The 23,809-nt window shown below is 43.7% G+C and overlaps 1 protein-coding gene across 1 annotated transcript; it reads right to left on the bottom strand.

The window, feature by feature from the left end:
* Positions 1-9,246: 9,246 nt before the first annotated feature.
* ACTC1 (actin alpha cardiac muscle 1) lies at positions 9,247-19,774 on the bottom strand. The gene is made up of 7 exons (XM_035110341.2): positions 19,719-19,774; positions 18,333-18,481; positions 15,975-16,299; positions 14,218-14,379; positions 13,294-13,485; positions 9,783-9,964; positions 9,247-9,591 (listed from the first exon to the last, which is right to left on the bottom strand). The coding sequence occupies exons 2-7, from the start codon at positions 18,459-18,461 to the stop codon at positions 9,448-9,450; spliced, it is 1,134 nt and encodes a 377-aa protein (XP_034966232.1). The 5' UTR covers positions 18,462-18,481; positions 19,719-19,774; the 3' UTR covers positions 9,247-9,447.
* Positions 19,775-23,809: the final 4,035 nt, after the last annotated feature.

Here is a 23,809-nt window from a genome sequence, read left to right on the forward strand (position 1 = left end):
GTGGCTTCCAGGTTCTGGCGAGATTGTGTGAAAGCCCTGCGAGATCATGCAGAGGCCTCCGAACGATCTGTCACGGCTTTCGTGAAATCTCGCCGGAACTGCAGCTGTGCAACACCAGTAAGCACAGCTTTGACGGCGGAAGCAAGGGAGGCGGGCAACATGCAGTGTGTGAGCAGGGCAGAACCTTCCCGTTTAACCTCAGTCGGCAAAATGGGACTTGCTTGCCCTGGCCCCAGATGGCTTTGGGCCACTCAACCTGGGCTGTAGCAATCCGAGCCTGTCTCAACTTGACTCAAACGACGCCCCTATCCCTCCAAATAGGCCCGAATCTGGTGCACAGTCCTCAGAAATAATCCCATGTGTCATGAAATACTATTTTAAAAGGGATATTGTAATATTGAAATCAGCTCTGAGTGCTCACTGGAAGGACAGATCCTGAAGTTGAGGCTCCAATACTTTGGCCACCTCATGAAAGGGGAAACTCCCTGGAAAAGACCCTGATGTTGGGAAAGATGGAGGGCACTAGGAGAAGGGGACGACAGAGGATGAGATGGTTGGACAGTGTTCTCAAAGCTACGAACATGAGTCTGACCAAACTGTGGGAGGCAGTGGAAGATAGGAGTGCCTGGCGTGCTCTGGTCCATGGGGTCACGAAGAGTCGGACACGACTAAACAACTAAACAACAACATTGTAATAGCGATAAAGCATCTGTAATACTTACTGCTTTGACATATGGAACAACTAACTCTTTTTATTTCACTTTGATGGACCTCTCTCTCTCAGCATTGAGCTGAGAAAGCACAGTGAAATGTGAGAAGACACGTTGGGATATTTCAGTATGAATTCGTTCACACACAGCATTGCTTTTGGACCTAGCGCAATGCCCTGTCTCCTTTTGTCTTCATTCAAATGCTGAATCTTGTACATGCTCCAGGCAGTTCTTACTTCAATATGCTGATTTAGGGCAGTGCTTCTTTCCCTTGGTTTGATGGTAACACTACCATATGTCTTGGGTATTCCTGGTGCCCTCTCCTCTACCCCCACATCTCTCTTATCACCAGTCTCAGGAGAAGAATTCACATTACATTAAATTGCAAGGCAGTGCTGAAGCAGTCCGTTGAAATTACTAGAGCCACACTGCAACTGATTTGAAAGTGAAACATCTGTGATGAACAAGGAGGGTGGAAATCAGCAGCTCAGTAGGGGACTCGGTTTTCATTTTATTTTTAAATCTCTATGCTGTTCGAGGCCCTGGGGGGTGGAATTCTGCAATTCAAATGTAAAGGAGCAGAAAAAATGTCTATTTATTTCAAATGAAATATATGTAACCCTGAAACACATGTACAGTATTTTGGGGTATGTGCACGAAATGATGTTTGACGGACGGAAATAAAAGGAGTGTGTGCCTTTAGCTGGGGCTAAGCGCATGATTTCATCCATAATCCCTGTTTGGCTAAATGATTGTTGTTTGGTAGATAATTGGCTGTCAGGCTCTTTAATAGAGAGGAAAATCTCTAAATTGGTGGCTGCGGTAGATGCAATTCCCCCTAGGAAAGCATTTCACTTAAATTGGGGCTGGTGGATTTTTATTCTTGTATTTCTGTGAGGGTTTTTCTTTTTAACAGAGCTCGATCATATTTCATATATTTCACGGTTTAATTCTATTGGATCGCACTTTCACCTTGCTTTTTCTCACTCAGTTAACTGAGAAACTTATTTGACTGGGTAAGAAAACAAATTTCAGTAGCTGAACAGATTTGGCCACCTAGCTTGTGTGTTCACATCTGAGCTTTCCAGGAGGAAGGACACAGACAATCACTCCTTGCACCTTCTTCTCCTGGGGCACACATCCTCTGTGCATGGGTGCAACAATGCAAAAAAATTGAGTGAGTGAGAATTGAGGTATCTTTATAACTAGAATAGCAGTCTGCAAGGGCTCCTTTTCACCCCTTTAGATGGAAAACTGGAGACCTTCCCATTTAGCAGCTGTGCCCTGGGAAACAAACACATGTCATTTGTTGAAACATTTCTTCTGGTTTAGAACTACTGGCTGGTAATAACTTCAGCCAACCATTTCAAGAGGTGAGTTACAGACATCCCCGTGATCATATGTTCTATCATAAGAAAACACACCAGGTGGCCATTTCAGATATAAGGTCAAAGTGTTTAATTAGTGAACTCACAGTGGGTTTGGTGGGAGGCAAAGAGCTACAGCCTTCAGGTCCAGCCTTTCCCTAAGACCATAAGATAAGTCCTGCAGGATCAGGTCAAAGGCCCGTCCAGTCCAGCATCCTGTTCTCACAGTGGCCAACAAGATGCTTATGGGAAGCCTGCAAAATAGAATCATAGAATTGTAGAGTTGGAAGGGACCCTGAGGGTCATCTAGTCCAACCCCTTGCAATCTCAGCTAAAGCATCCATGGCAGATGGTTATCCAACCTCTGCTTAAAAACCTCCAAGGAAGGAGAGTCCAACACCTTCCAAGGGAGTCCACTGCACTGTCAAACAGTTCTTACCATCAGCATATTTTTCCTGATGTTCAGTCAGAATCTCATTTCTTGTAACTTGAACCCATCGGTTTGAGTCCTACCCTCCAAAGCAGGAGAAAACAAGCTTGCTCCATCTTCCAGCCCTTAAGATATTTGAAGACGGCTATCACATCTGCTCTCAGTCTCCTCTTTCCCAGGCTAAACATACCCAGCTCCTTCAAGCACTCCTCATAAGACTTGGTTTCCAGACCCTTTATCATCCTAGTCACACTCATCTGCCCCTGTTTTATGCTGGTCTTAATGCAACACTTGAGAGAAGGGAGACAGAAGACTATTTTCAACCCCTGCCTATGATAGAAGTTTGACAGAAGCCCTGATTTCCTAATGTAACAGTGCAAAACATGCTGTTTAGCATCTTTCATGTATTTTCCTTGAAGGCCAGCTCTGTTACGTACAACTGGTGTTCAAAGCTACCCTGTTTTGTAGCAGAGTGGCCCATATAATCTTGTATATGGGTTGCTTGGAGGCTGAATTCATTTACACATTTCCAATGCAAATGTGTCCTCAATTTTTTAGCTGACTGATGAATTCCTTGCTTTGGATATAGAAACTTTCCATTTTAGATGGCTTTGAGGTCTTCCACACTTCTCTATAAGAAACCAGCAACTCCTAATTTATGACAAAAAATAGTTGAGCTGTGGATTCTATTTTTTTTTTTAAAAAATGAACACAATCACTCTCCTGATACGCCCCCTCCTGGCAAACCAATTATCTGTCCAGTGGTACTTGTATTGTTCTCAAACCTGGTTGTCAGATTAATTTGTTGTTGTTGTTGTTTAGTCGTTTAGTCGTGTCCGACTCTTTGTGACCCCATGGACCATAGCACGCCAGGCACTCCTGTCTTCCACTGCCTCCCACAGTTTGGTCAGACTCATGTTCGTAGCTTCGAGAACACTGTCCAACCATCTCATCCTCTGTCGTCCCCTTCTCCTAGTGCCCTCAATCTTTCCCAACATCAGGGTCTTTTCCAGGGAGTCTTCTCTTCTCATGAGGTGGCCAAAGTATTGGAGCCCCGGCTTCAAGATCTGTCCTTCCAGTGAGCACTCAGGGCTGATTTCCTTCAGAAGGGATAGGTTTGATCTTCTTGCAGTCCATCTGAAGAGTCTCCTCCAGCACCATAATTCAAAAGCATCAATTCTTCTTTATGGTCCAGCTCTCACTTCCATAGTTACTGTTATTTATTTATTTACATTTATATTTTGCATTTATTCTGTCTTGGTATCTTAGGAGTCTAGGACAGGGTGCATGTGGTTCCCTGATTGTCTCCCAATCAGGAGACAAAGCTGGTTAGTGTCATCAAGATGGATCACAGCCTGGGACTAACCAATGATGAAACGACAAGGGATAAATGTCAACCTTTGGCCACTTCTCTATGTCTCTGACACTTAGAAACTTAAGAAACATTCATGGCATCTATTACGCCTCTTTCCAGATGTTCATTGAATGTGTGGAGGGAAGGGCAGTGAGACTGCGGCAGAAGTCCCTGTGAATTCCTTTTGAAGAGCTCCATAGATAGACCTGTGGACTGACTTTCAGTTGTAAATAGGTAGGGCCTATGGATTCTTTCAAAACAAAAGCACATAGGTTGGGAGGGGGTTGCCACCACAAACCCACTCCTTCCCCCCAAGTGCATTCATTAAACATCTGAAGGGGGCTTCGGGAAATTATTTTAATATATTTAAATTCTAACAATTTAAGAAGGAAGGTGGTGGAAAGGCATTGTATGGTTCCTGAAGGGAAGCATTTGTTTTCATTGTTTCGCATTACTACTGAGACAAGCCCAATGGAACAACCTTATAGGATGCATTGTGACAAAGTAGGGGACCCCCAGGATATACTCCCCAGTCGTTTCCTATCATGTCTACATACGGAAACCAACTTTGAAAATAGTTCCCAATTTTATCTAAGGTACAAAATCTCCTGTGCATTTAAAGAGAAGGGCATGATTTGTTCATACAAATATTATTGATGAAATTATAGTATTCCTGGGGGAAAGAGCATCATTCATTCAGATCCTTTTTACAAAAAAATACATGGGATGTGGCTGCCCACCTGCTGCATCCCAGAGTGCTTTTCTTATTGTCCTCATGTGTTTTTTTCAGACCTGATTTGAGGTTGGGCTTTTTTACTTGTTTTGCTTAAATTAGCTAAGATGAGTTATTATTCAGTCTGAAGACACTCAAAGCACTCAAAAACAATAGAGATGCAAACAAACAAAAACCATTATAAAAACTATACAGTCGTACCTTGGAAGTCGAACGGAATCCGTTCTGGAAGTCTGTTCAACTTCAAAAATGTTCAGAAACCAAAGTGCAGCTTCTGATTGGCTGCAGGAAGTTCCTGCAGCCAATTGGAAGCTGTGGGAGCCCATAGGACGTTTGGATTCCAAAGAACGTTTGCAATTCGGGACACTCACTTCGGGTTTTCAACATTCGGGAGCCAAAACATCCAAGTACCAAAGCATTTGGGATCTAAGGTATGGCGGTACAATTAGAAACAGCAGCAGATAAAATAGTATGTTAAAAGCCAAAGCACAGTGTGAAGACTAGGGAAAGGACCAAGGAACCACAAATCAAAAGTCCCCCCCCCCCAAAAGGCAGCAAGTGCTAAGAGAGAAGAAGACCAATATGGATCTCCAAGGGGAGCGAGTTTCACAGTCTTGGTGCCATCACTGAAATGACCCAATCTTTCATATCCATTTGTCCAATGTCACACAAGGATGGGACCAAGAGCAGGGCTTCTGAATCTGACCAAGAGAGGAACTCATGAAAGGGCAAAAGGTTCCTAAGCTGACTTGCCCCTAAGCCATGTATGTTTAAAAAACTAAAATCAACACTTTTAGCTAAGCCCAGAAATGAATAGTATGCATTGATAATTGGGTCTTATCCCAGTTTTCACACCACAAAATGATAAAGGGTTCTTGTAGGATGCACCATGCACCCATCTTTCATAAATATGTATAACCAGGTTCATCCACTAAGACAGGGTGACAATGCCTCCAATTTTCGGCCAACTCTGGCAGAAAATTAAAAAGTTAGAGACTTTTTCTTTCCTTGGAAAATAAAATTTAAAGGTTCCCTGCCCACACAAAAACAATTGATGGATGTGGAGACTCAATCCACTCTGAAGGGGCTCTTTGCCTGAAAATCTCACCTATTTATGTGGAAAGGAAAGGAAAATATGGCCATTTTGGATTCCTTATTAGAGTCATTGGGGACACAACAGAGCTTGGATTTAACAGATAAAATCTGAACCTGAATGGAATTGGAACACACAGCTGATCTGACACAAACTAAGCTGCTTCTAAAGACTGCAGATACAAGGCAAATATTGTGGTTGCTGCACACGCCATACCACAGCCTGAATCCCATGGAAAATACCAAGCTATGGAGCACGTGTATTTTATGCTGGCTTGGTCATGTCCACAGAATGGAAGTTGCCAGGATCCCCAAGGATGTGCTCTACAGGAAGCTGGCTTCAGGCACCAGGCCCATTGGCAGACCAAATCTGTGTTACAAAGATGTCTGCAAATGTGACATGAAGTCTGGCAACATCACCCCCACTGTGTGGGAATCCCTTACAGATGTCTGCAGTGCCTGGAGACAGACAGTCAGATTGTGCATCTATGACAGTGACCAGAGGAAGAATGACCACTGGGAGGAGCACAGAAAGAAGAAATGCCATGGTACACCTGCATCAGCACAATCAGACACTTTCAGCTGCCCCAGCTGCAATGAAACATGTCTCTCCCATATTGGTCTCTACAACCACAACAGGTGCATTAATTCTCCAACAGTTTGACTTCACCCCTGAAGGCACACCCTTCCACTGTCTCCCAAGACAGACTGATGCCAGCTGAGCAACTGGTGCATTTTATCTCATTTTTACAGTTTTGCCATTTCTTTGGGAAGAGTGGCATGTGCATATTTATAAATAAATGAATGCCGTAAATGAATTTTTGTCTTATCTGTATCCTAGTTGTGCACTGTTCTCCTAACCCAAACAATTCAATGGAACTGAAATAACCCACCACCTTCGGACCAGCCTGCCTAATCTCCATGTTGTCCAGCCACAGTACGTCAGTGTGTTTACTTAGTGCTGCTTAAGGCTGCAGGCAGGGGAGAATGGGAAGCTTGGAGCTGAGAGCACATTGAGAGTTGAGGAGCTGCTGCGAGCTTTGTCATTAGGTAGAAAATGCAGCATGACAGACGTTATCAGGGCTTCCAAGGAAAGGCAGCCACAGTGCCACAAATGTGCCTTAAGATTTCCCTTTCCCTTACCTTTCTCCTAGCAATGGACAGAATTCCCAGGGCAATGATTAAGCTAATGTGCTATGAATAACATAGCTGGAGAGAGGCTACTGCTGAATAAGAATAAATTCTTCATGCCAGATACATCAGAGAAATGTCCGGCCTGCTCCAACATTTCTCCACCTGTAGCAGCTTTACAGAACAGAATCCCATAGCTTTTCCAGCATTCTGCTCAATGGAGAACTTCAGTGGTTTACAGCTAGGAGAAGAGAGATCTGTAGTACTATAGACTTCTTCGTGGATCACTGCCTTGTCGTGGCGAAGGGGCTTGAATAACTCAGAGAAGCTATGAGCTATGCCGTGCAGGGCCACCCAAGATGGACAGGTCATAGTGGAGAGTTTTGACTAAACGTGATCCACCTGGAGCAGGAACTGGCAAGCCACTCCAATATCCCTGCCAAGAAAACCCCATGGACAAAGACAACAGGCATATAAAAGATGACACTGGAAGATGATGGTTGGACAGTGTTCTCAAAGCTACGAACATGAGTCTGACCAAACTGCGGGAGGCAGTGGAAGACAGGAGTGCCTGGCGTGCTCTGGTCCATGGGGTCACGAAGAGTCGGACACGACTAAACGACTAAACGACTAAACAACAACAACAACAGTACTTGAGATGCCTTCTAAAGGTCTGGTAATTGTTGTTCTCTTTGACCTCAGGTGGGAGGGCATTCCACAGGGTGGGTGCCACTACCGAGAAGGCCCTCTGCCTGGTTCCCTGTAACTTGGCTTCTCGTAGCGAGGGAACCGCCAGAAGGCCCTCAGCGCTGGACCTGAGTGTCTGGGCAGAATATTTGGGATATTGTAGGGGGGGGGTGCAGGCTGTAGCAGTCCTGGGTATAGCCTATGCAAATGAGCCTGGATGGGCTGGTTGAATGTAAGTCATTATGAAAATATTGACAGTCCATATAGCAGCTCAAGAGGAATCCCTCATGTCTGTGCAAAACTGGTGACCAAGTGATGGGGAGGGCTCTGAGGAAGGAGGTCTGGGTTTTAAAACAAGGTGTGCTGGGCAGAAGAGGAGGGGAACAAAGATGAGTCCTCCATGAACTGATGGAGAGGCCAGAACGCCATGTGTGGTCTGGAAAGACAGGACTATCTTGGCAGGCTGGCTGAAGGCAGGCTTAGGAGAGATGCCTTGGACTCCAGTGCTGCACTGCTGTGGGGAACAAGCCCCTCTTGGGATGACCATGCTGTAAGATCTGGACTCCCTACATCTAAATTCAGGTGTAAATGTGTGAATAAATCATATTTCTTAAAGCTATGACAGCCCCTGCTAAGCCTTGATTCTCAATGGAAACATGAGCTCCTGGAACCCCCTGGAATCTTTATACCACTCTGCTGAGGTTGGCACCCGGCCTTTGCAACAACAACAATAATAATTCCAAATTTCACACACACACCTGTGTTTTACTAACATTTAAAGGGATAGTAGATCTGATTGCTGATCTCTGTAATCATCTCCAGTTCACCCTCAGCTCATTTCAAAGGCCTCTCCGTCCCTAAGACTGATGGTGTCTCTAGGTGAAACTCTACTGATGGCTGCTAAAACATTTGTGTGCTGTCCCTTGTAATCCCAACAGATTGTGAGTCTAACATGCGGAACAGGAGTGCAGCAACTGTGATTAAAAACAGTATATAAACTGTTGAAAAGCATAAATAAATAGCCAGGCCTTTCACCTTCTACTTTTGCTATTTTAATAGCACCCACAGTGGGGTGGAGAATTTCCTGGCCTGGTGCCAGACAGGAATAAGCACTGGGCTTTAAAAGCACCAATAACATTTTGTTTAAAATTGTAACTACTCCAGACGTTTGCTTCAGCACATACAAGCTTTGCAGTTGTTTCTTTCAGGGTTTGGCATAGGCTTGAGAAGGTAGGGGCAGGCAAGTTGTCAGAAGAGATTAGTGTTTTCCTTTGCTCTGTCTTGCCCAAAGAAAATAATTGATGGGTATTTGAAGGATTAAGAAATCAACCCAATTTATTATAAATAACTCTCTGATCATATTAACATAACAGAATTGGGTTTGCTGAGCAGTGCTTAAGCTTTCAATGCTTAGATTACACTGAGCTTTACTGGGGGAGAAAAATTTCCAAATCTAGTGATTTAATGCAAAACAGATTGTCACTCCTGTCCTATATGTTTTATTTACCCCAGGCTACTGCTTTTCAAATATTAGCATCAAATATTTATCTGTTCAAGTTTCAAAAGGAAAGCAAAAATACATAGACAGATTGAATTAATAGGAAGAAGCTGAGCTTCTTGTTCCACCAAACAGGATCACTCTGGAGGACAATGATGTCTTCAACGCTAAGTGCCACAAATATATATATATTACTAATCAGGTTTTGGATGTCCACACAAAAGAAAACAGCCTAAAGAGCATATTTAGCTTGCAAATCCCAGATCATGTTTATTTATAAAGCAATAAATATTCAAAGAAGCACAAATAAATTGCACGGGTGTGTGTAAACAAACTGTACAATAACTGAACCAAGTTCAGGAAGGATTACTGGAAAAAAAAGACTTCAAGAAGCATGTTGTCATCCTGAGTGGGAGATGAGTGGAGGGGGAGGGCGGGGAGATGCTTAGAAGCACTTGCGGTGGACAATTGATGGGCCAGCTTCATCATACTCCTGTTTGCTGATCCACATCTGCTGGAAAGTTGAAAGAGATGCTAAGATGGAACCACCTATCCAGACAGAGTACTTCCTCTCAGGAGGGGCAATGATCTAAAGAGAGGGAAAGAAGCAAGATTCTCAGTTTCCAGGCAATAGAACTGCTTGCACCATTGTTTCTGCTGTCCCATAAGACATCGACACACAACGTTCATACACATTTTCAGATTTGGGTAAAGCTGAAATTGCTCTGTTACCTTACTCTGACTCTGACTTTCAGTTTGGAACATGAAAGATGTGCTCACCTTGATTTTCATGGTGCTGGGAGCCAAAGCGGTAATTTCTTTCTGCATACGATCTGCAATACCAGGGTACATGGTGGTGCCACCTGACAGTACATTGTTCGCATAGAGATCTTTACGTATGTCAATGTCACACTTCATGATGCTGTTGTAAGTGGTTTCATGAATGCCAGCAGATTCCATGCCTTAGGAAGAAAATAAAATGTGTAGTCATTGAATGACGAAGGTAGAGGAGATTTTATGAAACACTGTTCGTAAGCAGAAAGCTACAAAAGCAAACTGAAAATGCAAAAAGCCATTTGCTCATCAATAATTTGCCATAAAATTGGGTAAATTTTTTTTAAAAAAATCCTAATATCTGGGTTAATAAATAAGGTATGAAAGGAGAGGAGGCAGGTGGGATAGAGAAGAAGAAGAAGAAGAAGAAGAAGAAGAAGAAGAAGAAGAAGAAGAAGAAGAAGAAGAAGAAGAAGAAGAAGAAGAAGAAGAAGAAGAAGGAGGAGGGAGGAGGAGGAGGAAGAGGCAGAAGAAGAAAGGTTCAAAATGTGGCATAATGCCAGTCATACCACAGAATTGTAGCTTGTTCAGAACGTCACAGGTGTCACTGTGTGACATTTGGCTATATATATGGGGGCTGTGGAAACACAATCACTGTGTTCACAGAAATGGTTGTTTATTGTGTTGAACTGATTCGTTTTTACATTTCTCAAGTCAACTTTAGCACACCAAAGCTTTAAAGCAACTTTCCAGGGAATGTTTGCATGAACGGAAAAAAAAGTGCTGTATGAACTGTTTTTGTGTCAGCATGTTAGATGGATATGCACAGCACATGTCCTCATAAATTTATACACAGCACAGTATTTTTTTAATGACTGGGCTAATTTGATTTGACATGATGCAATGTAAGACTGATAGCCCACCTGGCGAGAACTTCAAGGCACAGTGGGTTATGCTAGCAATTGCATTTGAAAGTGGAAAAATGCAGAGCCTGTGTTTATGAAGGCGACAGATGATGAAGGTATGAGCAGGAGCTTAGCTGTGAGCATGGGGAGAAAATACATCAGAAGTAAGAATTTACGGGTTACGTTCCAATGTATTAGTTGACAGGTGGCTGCTTAAAGTGAACTGAAACTTGATCCTTAACGAAACGGCAGCTGACGAGCAGCTGCATTCAAACACACAAAACTTATCCTGTGCTATAAACACTTGCTGCATCCATCAGGTTTATTTGGCAGAACAAGGGGTGATTACTATCTCAATCAAATCAAAGGTTGGTTTTAGGAAATAGGAATCTACCCCAGCCTTTCTGGAGCTTCAAGTTATCTTTGGAGCATTTACAGGGTGCAGTTCTCGGGCACTGCTGCTGTAGTAGCATCTCCACTCATTTCAACAGATCTTATGCAGAGTTGTCCCTGCAAACTCTATTGAGGTGCAAGGAGGTAAAACCTCTGTAACGCTGGGTGCATCATGTCCTTTGTCTAAGGTATATAAGCCCTCAGAACTATGGCTCAAATAAAACTCACAAATGCAGTTAATCAAAACCACAACGACAAGCTACTAGCACACAGTCTTTCCTCAAGCATATTACTTTCCTTTATTTGAAACTCGTCACTTTGATGTTACTACCGTAACATACTGGATCTGGCATAATCTGCAATGCCATTCTATATTTAATAAATCATTGCTGCTGCTGCTGCTGGGCACTGGAAGGGTCAACAATAAATTAGCCATGGAGACAAGTTTCTGCAAGACCAGATGACCTGCTCTTTATTGCGTTCAAGATTAAATATATATATTTGAGGAGCATTTATTGTGATTATTTTCTTTTGTTGAACATCGCAATGTGATTGACACCCGACAGCCACTCTTGTCTCTAAACAATGTGCCTTTGGCATTCATGCCTGCGACACAAGCACATCTAATAGTGCGTGGCAATAGACATTCGGCACATAAAAAACTAGGGAGCTAGTCAGATATGTAGATGCTCCTAATGGATGTCTCCTCACCCCTCCCAAACACCCCTAGTGTAATTAGTCATTTTGCTGATGGAGAGAAGCCTCACACGGCTGGATAATTTAATTTAATTAACTGAGAAGAATAACCAAGAGGATAAAGTTATTAGACCTCAGACGCACATGTTTGTTGGACTAGAGGCAGTAATTCTTCAGGATACACATGTCTCCTCCCCCCCCCAAAAAAGAGCAAACTCAACAAATGAGGATTTTTGCTGTGTGGTGAGAACATGTGCCAAAAAAAAAGGAATGCAGCAGCAGCTGACAGCCAGTTCCAACGCTACATTTTACTCCTTTAGTGTCACAGTTTGCTAGACACTGTCTAAACAAAGCAATCCCGCTCCTTAGACTTTGTTATCACTTGCTAAATACGATAAAGCTTCCCCTAGACTGGTCCTCAATCATCAACAGGGCTCACAGTGGAGACAAAACTATGTGATGGAGCCCAATGTGGTGAAGTGGTTTTTGCCAGACCAGGACCTGGAAAACCAGGGTTCAAATCCACACTCAGTCATGAAAGCTCACTGGGTGACCCTTGGGCCAGCCATTGTCTCTCAGCCTAAACTATCACAAAGGGTTGTTTTGAGGATAAAATGGAGAAGGGGGGATCATGTATACTGCCATCTTGGTTGAGTCCCTTGGAATAGGGGTGGACTTTGGTAATATGGCATCCTGAGTGAGGTCAGAATTTGGTGCCCCACCCCCCACCCCAATACTACTAATTTTCACAATAATTCCTTTTGAAACAGATGCTTTGTTATGGATATTACCAGTAGCTACCCATATAAATGTGTTTGGTTGTTGTTGCTGTTTTGCACCTCAGCTCAGCCCCATGTGAGGGAACCACCCTCACCACCCTAAATCCAGGGGAAAGGTAGGATAGAAACTTTATCAATAATAACTCCCCAAAGCATCTTGAACTCCAAAGGGGCTAGATTTCTCCATAAAAGTATTTTAAGCCATTGTACACAGCAGCAAAGTTGTGTATAGTATTTCAAAGCAGCCATCTAAGCAGATGATGACCTACACATACTGGGAAACTATGATTGTGTATGTAAAAAATGTACTCGGCAAGTGCCACAAACAAGAAACCCTCCATTTAAGGAAGATACCATTTATTTCTTATGTAGAAGAGCAGGTCTATGGATCACCTTCCAGTCAAAAACAGGTGCCTATATTTTTTGTGGCTATAAAGTATTGTGTTGCATGTAACTTGTATATTATATACATAGACAGTGCACTAGTTGTTCTATAAGTGTGATACGCCATGTAATCAGTGAGATGCTTTCTTCCTTAACTGATCTTGTTGGGGGGCCAGTTTGTTACCAGAAGTTTTAGTTCTATGATTGAATCTGGCTTAACCATCCCACTACCTTCCCCACCCCCAATCGCCACACACACTTCCATCAGTCAGGCACTTGTCAGTAGTAATGATCCTAAAAATTGTGAGGGATTCTGTAACATAGATGAGTTTTGCATGTTGCATGCTTAAGGACACTTACCAATGAAAGATGGTTGGAAGAGAGTTTCTGGGCAGCGGAAACGCTCGTTCCCAATTGTGATGACCTGGCCATCAGGCAACTCGTAGCTCTTCTCTAGAGAAGAGGAGGAGGCTGCAGTAGCCATTTCGTTCTCAAAGTCCAGAGCAACGTAGCACAACTTCTCCTTAATGTCACGGACAATCTCACGTTCAGCTGTAATGGCAAAACCAGAAATTAATGGCAGAGAAGAGGAGATAAAGGCCAAGGAAAGGCAAGTGGGAACCAAGGCGAATGAAAATGTATGGGGGAAAGAAACCATCCCTTTCTCTGAGATGCTTCCTGCACTCAAACAGGAGTATAGAGATCTGTCACATCCTGGAGGTGCCTACAGCATCACCCAATAAACTAGATGGGTTGAAGAATTGTAGGAGAAGCAGGATTTGTGCAAAAGAAAAATCTTGCAGGTTAAGAGGAGAAAATAGTAGTGGGGGTGGCCCATGTGGAATCTGGCAAGAAGCACAGTTCCAGTCAGAGGATCAAAAGATTTTTTAAAAAAAAAATCCATTTTATGTTACTTCGGATATCATTGAATTTAATTCTACCGAGTTACTATTTTCAAGTCTTCTGAAAGTGGTATGTGTTAGTGTAGAATGTAGCAGAACTAATGTTTTAAAAGAAAGTTAAGCAGAATATTTTTGCATGAAATGTGCACTTTTTATAATCAACATGTTTGGGGAGGGCTTTATAATAAGCAGAATTAGTTCACAGAAATACCTTTTAATTGTGGTGACAATGTAGGCAACGTGTTTAGTTTGTTCAACATTTTGTTGCCATGCATGTGTGTATGTATTAGTCAAAATCTTCATGGACAGATAGAAATATATATTAAAACAAACCTTTGCTCCCCCCCACCCGCATTTCCAAGTGAGCCTGAATTGTGCTTACCAGTTGTCACAAAGGAATAACCACGTTCTGTTAGAATCTTCATGAGGTAGTCGGTCAGATCCCTGCCTGCCAGATCCAGGCGCATGATGGCATGAGGGAGAGCATAACCTTCATAGATTGGGACATTGTGCGTAACACCATCCCCAGAATCAAGGACAATACCTGTGAGATAGCAATGGCCAAGATCAGATAAGCCTCTATGCAAACAAACCTATACAGTAGCAACATTTTCAGGGGCAATGGGGCCTTTCAACAAGCAATTTAGTAGGTCAGAAGATTTGTATGCAAATAAAGATTCAAGTGGGGCCCTTGATATAACAAAAATGACTGAGGAGGGAGAGCTTTCTCATTTCAAATAGTTCTCAGCATCATGCCACAGACCATAATATCCAAGGCAAAGACTTCCTGAAATTCGTCTTCAGTTTACCTTTTCTACCGGTAATGCTCCTGTCTTCTATTACAACTATGATAAGGTATTTACTTTTTAATACTGAGAGTATTTACTAGAGATTGTTTTCCCCCCCAGCATGGCTTGCCCATGCTGTATTCACAAAATGGTGTCATTCATCCCACAAAGCTGCTATATAAAGGGCCAATAGCACCTGATCATCATCCTTCATCTTGGCTAGGCAATGGGCAGCTGAGAAGGAATCACATGACTGGCCTGCCTATATGGTAGGAGAGCCTTCTCTGAAGTGGTAACCCTTTATGGCAGGTATCCCCAAACTGTGGCCCTCCATATGTTTTGGCCTACAACTCCCATGATCCCTAGCTAACAGGACCAGTGGTCAGGGATGATGGGAATTGTAGTCCAAAACATCTGGAGGGCCGAAGTTTGGGGATGCCTGCTTTATGGAATCATCTTCCTTTCTTTGTGTTTGTTTTGGCACCCACTGAAGACCTTTCTGTTCGCCCAGGCTTTTTAAAAAATTTAATCTGGGGCTGAGTCCCTGTTTCTTAAAATCTGTTTTTAATTTTGGGAGTTTTGTGTAGTTTGTTGTTGTCTTCCTTTTCAATGGCTTTATGTTTTACTTTGCATTCCAGCTGGCATTTTTCACTTGTATATTGTGAGCCATACAGATAATTTCATATTATGGAGTGACATTCAAATAAATTAGAGAAATCAAAAAGAAAAAATGGGAAGGTTCCAACTGCAGGAAAAGAAGGGAGGGACTTCCCAGGCATAGCTGCCAAGTTATCCCTTTTTTAAAGGGATTTTCCCTTATGCTGAATAGGCTTCCTTGCGAGAAAAGGGAAAACTTGGCAGCTATGTTCCCAGGTGCTCCTAAATATGTTTATTGGGCCCTTTGGTCTCTAGCTCGGTTGGTCTCCAAGATGGCACCAGGCGCTATGGGATTTGGGATACATATATTGATGCCATAATATTTATAGAGCACCACTTAGAATGGCTAAAGCCTGGTAAAACCAGTGGGCTATTACTATGCCTGCAGAGGGAGAAAAAGTTGGGGGGGGGTCTCTAATGTGCAGTAGAGACTGAGCATTATTGTAGGAACTACAGCTTTTTGAGACTCTAACTCAGGGTTGGGGAAGCTATGGCAACTCCAGATGTTGCTGCAGCTACAACTCCCATCATCCCTGATTACTGCCTGGTGTTGATCCTAGTTGTGGTCCAACTTCTGTGGAGTCGCATGTTCCCCACCCCCGATCCAAATGTAATGCAAAATACCAGGAGGGAGTGAACTTGGTTGGCTTAGGCGTAGAGAGGCTGCTAAGCAAAACAACCAGTTGCTTTTTACCTGTAGTACGCCCAGAAGCATAAAGGGATAGAACAGCTTGGATGGCCACATACATGGCAGGCACATTGAAGGTCTCAAACATAATTTGGGTCATCTTTTCACGGTTGGCCTTGGGGTTCAGAGGAGCCTCGGTGAGCAGGGTGGGATGTTCTTCGGGGGCAACACGCAGTTCGTTATAGAAAGTATGGTGCCAGATTTTTTCCATGTCATCCCAGTTAGTGATAATGCCATGTTCAATGGGATATTTCAAGGTCAGGATACCTCTCTTGCTCTGAGCTTCATCACCCACATAGGAGTCTTTCTGGCCCATACCAACCATGACACCCTAGAGGGCAGAAGAGACAAGAAAACAATGCCAGGCATTGTGAGACAGGGTAGCATAAAGGACAGAATGATTGACTTCAGTGTGAGACAAGCAGAGGAAAGTTGATGAAATATGGTGTCAACAAAAGATTATTTTCTTCTTTGGCTTGGTCATGGAACAAGTATAAAATGTGGGTGAAAGAAAGCTAATATATATTTAGGGTGCATTTGCATCATCTGTCATTCAGTAGTAGTTTACTAGTTTGTTCCAGCACTAACTGCCACAGTAAAAAAAAAAAAACTTCTCTAGTTTCCTCACTGGCAGCACAACGTAGACGTTACTCCTGTACAATATTTCCAAGTACTTCCCAAGATGAAGTAATTGATGGTTGGTTACTGTTGAAGTAAACTACTGCTGTTTGGCAGCGTAGGTCTAAATGCAGCCTCAGAAATTTAAGGACTAGTGTTAAAGCATTTTGAAGTTATACTGATGGCATGCTTCAAGTTCTTCCACTTGAACTGGATAGCTGGGTCTGGGTCATGCCTGTTTGCGTCCATGAACCTGAAGCATAGGTCAACATGTCACATTTATTAGCAAATACATCCACTGTTATGTTACAGAAACCATGCCAAGTTAAAGTTTAAAAAGTTAAAGGTGATCCCTTTCTATGGTTATGAGGAAAGTGGGTTTTTTAAGACTTTTGCAAAATTTGCAGATCAAGGGTAGCCCTTCAGAGGATGATGGACTAGTAAAACTCCCATCATCCCCATTCAGCAAGCCCAGTAGCCAGGGATGATGGGATTTGTAGTCCATTAACGTTGGGTGAGTATGGAATAAGGATTGGCACTGCTGCTACTTATTTGAGGGGACCCAAAAGCTATGTATTTATCATAGGTATGAGATTGTTGCCAGTCAACATACAAAACTTTTAAACTGTGTTTCAACAGAAAGTGAATAAGAGAAAGTAACAGCCTGGGAGGTAACACAAAAAGGAAAGTAAGCAAGGGAATAAGATACAAGTGAGAAGTAAAATACAGGATAGAAAAGGAGAGAAATGGAGCAGATGATTAAAAGCAAAAGACGCAATAGAATTGAAGTTTAAGGGGCCATGGAGTAGGAGGAGGACTTGGACATAATTGTTCAAGTCTCTTGGTGATATGGAAAAAGTCACTATTTCTGATCGTAGTCCATCTCACAAGTCTGTTGTGAGATATGGAATAACCCGATTGACATTGACCTAAATTCCTTGGAAGGTGATTGGGATGCAAATGAGGAAAATAGGATTACAGAAGCAGGGCATGCAAAGTTGCTTTGCAGCTGCAAACTACTGGGGGAGAAGGTTACTATTAATGAGCATTTATTTAAGGTGCCAACTGTACATTGTAGGTCCTACAACATGCAGCACTGTGGAAGAGGCACTGTGCCAGACGGGAAGGTTTACATATGTGCTGCAACTGTGTGCAAGACAGGAACGGGGAAGACCGTTTTATATTAGTTTTCAAATCACTTCCAGTTTAAAAAGTTGGAACTCACCAATGGGGAAGAGGAATAGAAGATCAAAGCAAAAGGGGGGGGGGCAAGCAAATGAAGTGTCACTACCAAGTAAGCGAAGACGGAGGTGGGATTGGAATGTCAAAAACTGGAACATGAGTTCAATCAACCTATTGCGGTCAATGACCAGTACTGTAGAAAACGAGTTTGAGGAGCGTTGTGTCTATGCCGAATGCTACAAATTTATGATTTGTGGGAGGCACACAAACTGATCAGCCAAACAGATAAAGAAAAGAAAAGTTTGCGGCAAGGGGAGGGGGAGATTCACTGCAGCAGGCTGAAGAAGGGAAAGTTAGAGAAGAGAGGATTGCTGAGGGAGAGAAAATCTAGAGGGAAAGATCGGAGTATACAATGGAGATAGGACGGGTTTTAAAGGAAAAGGAAAAAGGGACGCGTGTTCGCGTACACGGCACATGTATGCATTAGTTTGACAATCCCCCGGGCTAGTCAAAGGAAAAGCCTGGTCTCTCCTTGTTCTTGGGTGTCGGGGGTGGAAAGTTTACCTGGTGCCTGGGGCGGCCGACGATGGAAGGGAAGACGGCGCGAGGGGCATCGTCTCCGGCGAAGCCTGCCTTGACCAAGCCCGATCCATTGTCGCACACGAGGGCGGTGGTCTCCTCGTCGTCACACATCTTGGGAAGGAATCAGGGAGCTGAAAGACAAGATCGGCAAGTAGGCGCGTCGTCGGGGCCGGGGGCGAGACCGAAAGCAGCGGCAGCGCTAAGCAGAGAGCCCCCGAGGCTGGGTCGGTCGCTTAGCCCCTCCCGATCTCAAAAGACCCTTCACGTCTAAGCACGAAGAGAACAAACAACAACAACAACAACAAAACTCCAGTCAACAGAAAGTTTCCCGCTCCGGCCGGTTCCAGGCTCCAGGCAACGGGCTCCCTTTCCCACATGCCACCCCTGATATTCCTTGGCTGCGCTCCTCTAATTCATCCGACCGGGCTCCAGTTACAACAGGTCAGAATGCCTTCGCGCCACGGGAGACCCGACTGTATTTGGCGCGGTTTACACATTGCTTAAGCAGGTGTCTTGTTTGGATCACTTTAGGGATTTAGCCTGCTCGAATTCAACACCGCCCGCCTCAAGCAATTTGTGGATAGCAGCGCTCTCCTATTTTCTTATATTGACCTGTCTCCCATCCCGGGACCCTCATATTTTTTGACTGAACGCAAATTTGGGATCCCAGTAAGGTTTTTTTGGGTGTCGGTACTTTCAAAAGGCGTTATTTCTTGGGATTCCCCTCCCCGCAACTGTAAAAGTGGAGAGGGTGAAATGTAAAGTTAGAAACAACGCTAATGTGGCGGCTAAGAGAGCAGACACAACATCTCTTTGTTATGTCTCGGGCAACGTGCGGCAAGCAAAACAAAACCACCGGTGAATTTTCCAAAGGAGACCAAATAGCTCAATCCTACACAGTTAACTCTGAGGGTAGTTGAACTTAAACCTGTTACTCTCTAGCCATCTCTTCCGCGCGCGCAAGCCGCGCAGCGTACCCTAAAGGCGATCCACAATCCGGATGGGAAGAGTAAATTTAAACCGATCTTGCCTGGCGCTTCATTGGCTGAAACAGCGCGATCCTAACCGTAAGTAAGTCCTATTGAATGGGGCTTACTCCCAGGTAAAGCGGGGCTCGGATCGCAGCGCGAGGCTGCAAGTGCACTCAGCCCCATTGAACAAAGTGTGACTTGCTTCCTGGTAGATCTGTGCGCAGGGTTGCGCAGCGGATCCAATTCAATGCTTCGTAGCCCACCCAACCTCTCTGGATCGCACAGTCGCGCAAACACACGTCCCGTCGAAGGCAACCGAGGTGCTTGGCAGGGAGGCTGCCCTGAGGGTGCCGCATCCAGGCTTGGACGGCCGGGCTTGTTCAGCTGCGCTACTCACCAGCTCAACACTTATAACTGCGCGGGGGTCCTGAGCACCAGGCTGGGTCCCGACTCGCAGGGAGCGCCACCCATTTATACTCGGCGGAGTGGCGGTGTCACTCTCCGGCTCCTGGGGGACCGGCCAGGCACCTTGTCCTTATTTGGTCGCCTTCACGCCATTGAGGAGCAGCGAGGCCATTAATGGAGTAGGGAAGGCAAAAGTCACAGCCCGGGCGAAACACTCGGGGCCCCACAGCCCATGTAAGGTAAGCCGAGGGGGTTTGTAGTCCAGCTGCTAAGGGGGATGGCCAAATAGGGAACCCTTTTGAAGGGGGAGGGGGGCGAGTCTGTGTGTGTGTATGTGGGTGGGTGGTGGGGAGACTCATGCCAACCCACTTCTGACTGGAGGCAAGTTAAAACACATATGCCTCCTCAATGAATGGAAATGGCCTTCTCCATCTTGGTGTGCTTAAAGAATCTCAACGCTGTGGAAAGATCAATGAATTAAGCTCTCGCTGCCACAGTGTCTGGCATGTGTCACTGCAGGGGGTGGGGGGTGTCGGCAACTAGACAGGAGAGGGAGAAGCTTTCAAAGGGCAGGGATGGATTCCTTCAGCAAGATGCGAGGAGTCTCCCCTCCCCTCCCCCACCCCAGGCCCCATTGCCTTCTGTGTGGGTTCCGAGACCACACATCATCTCTCCTCCCCCCCACCCCGATTTTTGTCCCCACTGCATACCCCCACCCCACAAGGGGTTGTTAATCAATAACATTCCTTAAGCAGAAAGGAGGTTTCACCAAAATCAATTTCTGCACTTAGGGTGATCAGCAGCCGAGAGAATGTTTTGAACTGTCTATTAGACCGCTTTCACTGTTTTCAGAATGCTTTGATTTTTTTTTAATGTTTTTATGTTTTTGCTGCCCTGCGTTCCTTTGTAAGGAAGGGTGGGCTAGAAATTGAATAAATACCTATAACGAATGAATAAGTAGGTTCTGCAGCTGAACGTTCTCAGCGTTTCCATTTCTCTGAGATCGTTCCGATCTGTCCCCACTCTGCTTTCTGTCATCGTCCCCAGCCAGCCCCCAAACAGCCAACCAGTACCCCATGGCCACTGAGCAAGGTCTGTTCCCATTGAGCTGTTTTCAGGGTTCCCGCTCCCTTTGGGTCCCCCCCCCCAAAAAAACCACTTTTATTTGTACATTTGCAAACTTTGGGGATTTCCCCAGCCCTGCTAGCTAAATAAGTAATGACACTCACATCCTGAACGTTTGAAACATATTGACCCATAAACAAAATGTTAAGTAAGTGCAATTGAGTATTTTATTTTGATTTTGATTTTGTATTGTAAACTGGCCTGTGATCCTTGGATGAAGAGTGGTAAATAAATTCTATGAATAAAAAAGTAAATAAAAAGTGATGAATCACAAGTGGCTAAAATGCAGGTAAGTTATTTCCACGTCCATCTGTGTTCCATTGCTATTAAATATTTTCCTGTCAGTGCTACATTTCACCTCATGGTGCTGGGCATTCCTGGCATTGTGGCAATGACCCACCCAGTGAAGGGATTTTGTGACATCATGCAGTGGCCATTAGAGCCAATGGTAAGTACATATTTGAGAGCTGATTTAGGGCCATGGTTTTTTAGTGCATGGTTCATGGGTTGAAAAGCCCCTGCTTCAAACTTTAGGTCAGCCACGGATCCAGAAGCTGGCTTTGTGCAAACTAGGATGTCTTGGATCCAGCTCTGCAATAGGGGAGTGATCATCATATCGCTTTACCTTGTTATAAAGTTGATGAGGATGGTGATTAGAGTGGTTAATGGAGTAAAAGGCTTCATTGGCTTCTTATCTAGACCAATTTCCTATTCAGCGATCACATCCATACAGGAAACTGCATGTAGTTTGTCAAATGGGACAAATGAAGGCATGAATTGATAACGTTAAATGAAAGTTTTGTCGTGCCAGAGTAGAGTTCCATACAGGAAATTCTGTCTTATGTGCAGCAGCTCTTGGAGTTAGGAAGTCCATAATCTAAGCAGCAAGCTCATTCATCATAACTTCACAATGTTTTAAAGGAATTCATGAGGGAGGGAGAACAAAACTGTTTCACTAGCCTGGTCCCCAATGTCACGTGCCCCTTGGTGCTGCCTCTGACCGTCATGCTCAGAGTGAAAGATCTGAAAATTGGTGTGGACATAGGTGATTTTTTCCCCAGACCTATGAAAAGGTAACCAGGGAGGCATATGGTGTCAGGGGTGGTGCCAGTAGCATAGCCAGAGTCCCCTCTTATCCATCTGCTTATTATGCACACAGAGAGAAGGCCTCAGCAAAATCATAATGTATTTGGACGGCGAGTCCCTTGGGGACAGAAGTGTCCACATTTGGAGAAACTGCTGTAAGCTGCTCTGAACCCAGGGGACAGAACAGGAGATACAGCTAATAAATTTTAAAAAATGTGTTGCTAGATTTCAGAAATTTACACAGGATGTTTTCAACAGTACCATCCACATCAAATAACCTTTCATGGGGTTCTTAAGAAAGAAAGAAAGAAAGAAAGAAAGAAAGAAAGAAAGAAAGAAAGAAAGAAAGAAAGAAAGAAAGAAAGAAACTGTGTTTGGGGATTCATCAATTTCTTTCTTTTCCCTCTTTCTTTCATAGCCAGCTCTTATTCAGTAACAGCAGGTGAGCAGGCTGATTACTGAGACTGTCATGAAAAAGGACCTAACTAAGAGAGAAAGCAGCATATGTTTCTGACACAGAGTGCACTAGAAGTGTCTTTAAGCTTTGATAAACATGGGAAGAAAAATGCTTGCCTCCTGTAATTTGGCAAATAGGCAAGATGTGTGTGGCGGGGGCATGTTTCTGATGGATTGCATTAGCACATGTTCATTTAACCTTCCAGTTTTTGTCCTTTTCTGTGCACGTTTGATTGTTACTGCATAGTAATGCACACAGGGAAGATGAAACAGCTTGAACCACAAACAAACAAACAAACCAAAAAGCGAGCTCTGGTATTAATGAAATGTGGCAGTTGCTTCCCTGCTCAGTTGTTGAAACATCTACATTCATAATTTGCTCCAGCGGTGGAATCTCAAAGATTCATCCCAACAACTTAAGGATTTTTTGTTGTTGTTCTTTAGTTAAAAATAGAAAGACCGAAGAGGCAGTTGTTGAGTGGGCTTCACTTGGTATGCAATGGCCCAGATTGTCAATGTGTATCCTAGAGGAACTTCATTATATGGCAGAGTACAATGTCCTTTGGGAACTCAGACTTTAAATTATCCAGACATGTGCATGTCTATGTGAGATATTTGGAAAGCAAGCATCAGGAAGGGGGAGAGGAGGACTCTGCTAGCTACTTCTAATTAAAGGTGTATGCCACAATGCACTTGTGTTTTGCTATTTTATCAGCATTTCCAACACACACAAAAATCTTATATACACAACACACCAGATGTTGCAAAGCGGTGAGTGCTGTCATAAAAGAAATTACAAAACGTGCAGCTTTTCCTCCATTCATGAAAATAAATTAAGATTATTTTCTCTGAAATACAATCTTACTGGGAACCTTAACAGCATTGTTTTGGGGGGTATTGTAACCAGGTGTTCTTTGACCTTATAACAGATGAAACACTGGGTGTGTAAATAGTCAATGAGGAATTTAGCTCGGGATGCTAATCTTCCTTTGGTTTTCTCCTCAGCCTATCCTCAGTGTTGTAGCTACTGTAATAACAATATGCAAAGTATTAGAGAAGTTGTAACAAAAATCCAAGCACAATAGCTCCCCCTCAAAACAGAATTGTATGGAGAAATGTTTTCAGTCTCTAGAAATATATAGAAACCAAACTTCCTCTTACCCCAAGAGAATATAAGCAATGGAGCCTTCCCACAGCACACAAAGGCGTTTCTGTGGATGTGTTATGGATGGAGATAGTGAATTTGAACTTCTAAAGCCATCACAGTGTATTCCTCACCAGTTGACAAATCAGTGAGTTTTGGTATGTCCAAGCTAAATTTGCTTTACTGAAAGGACAGCAGAAATCACAACTGTCTATTTATTACATTCAAACCCTTCGAAGTATCCACTTATTGAAACATTCATTATAAAAGCT

The sequence above is a fragment of the Zootoca vivipara genome, chromosome 1 (assembly GCF_963506605.1).
Source record: "Zootoca vivipara chromosome 1, rZooViv1.1, whole genome shotgun sequence".
NCBI classification, from domain to species: Eukaryota; Metazoa; Chordata; class Lepidosauria; order Squamata; family Lacertidae; genus Zootoca; species Zootoca vivipara.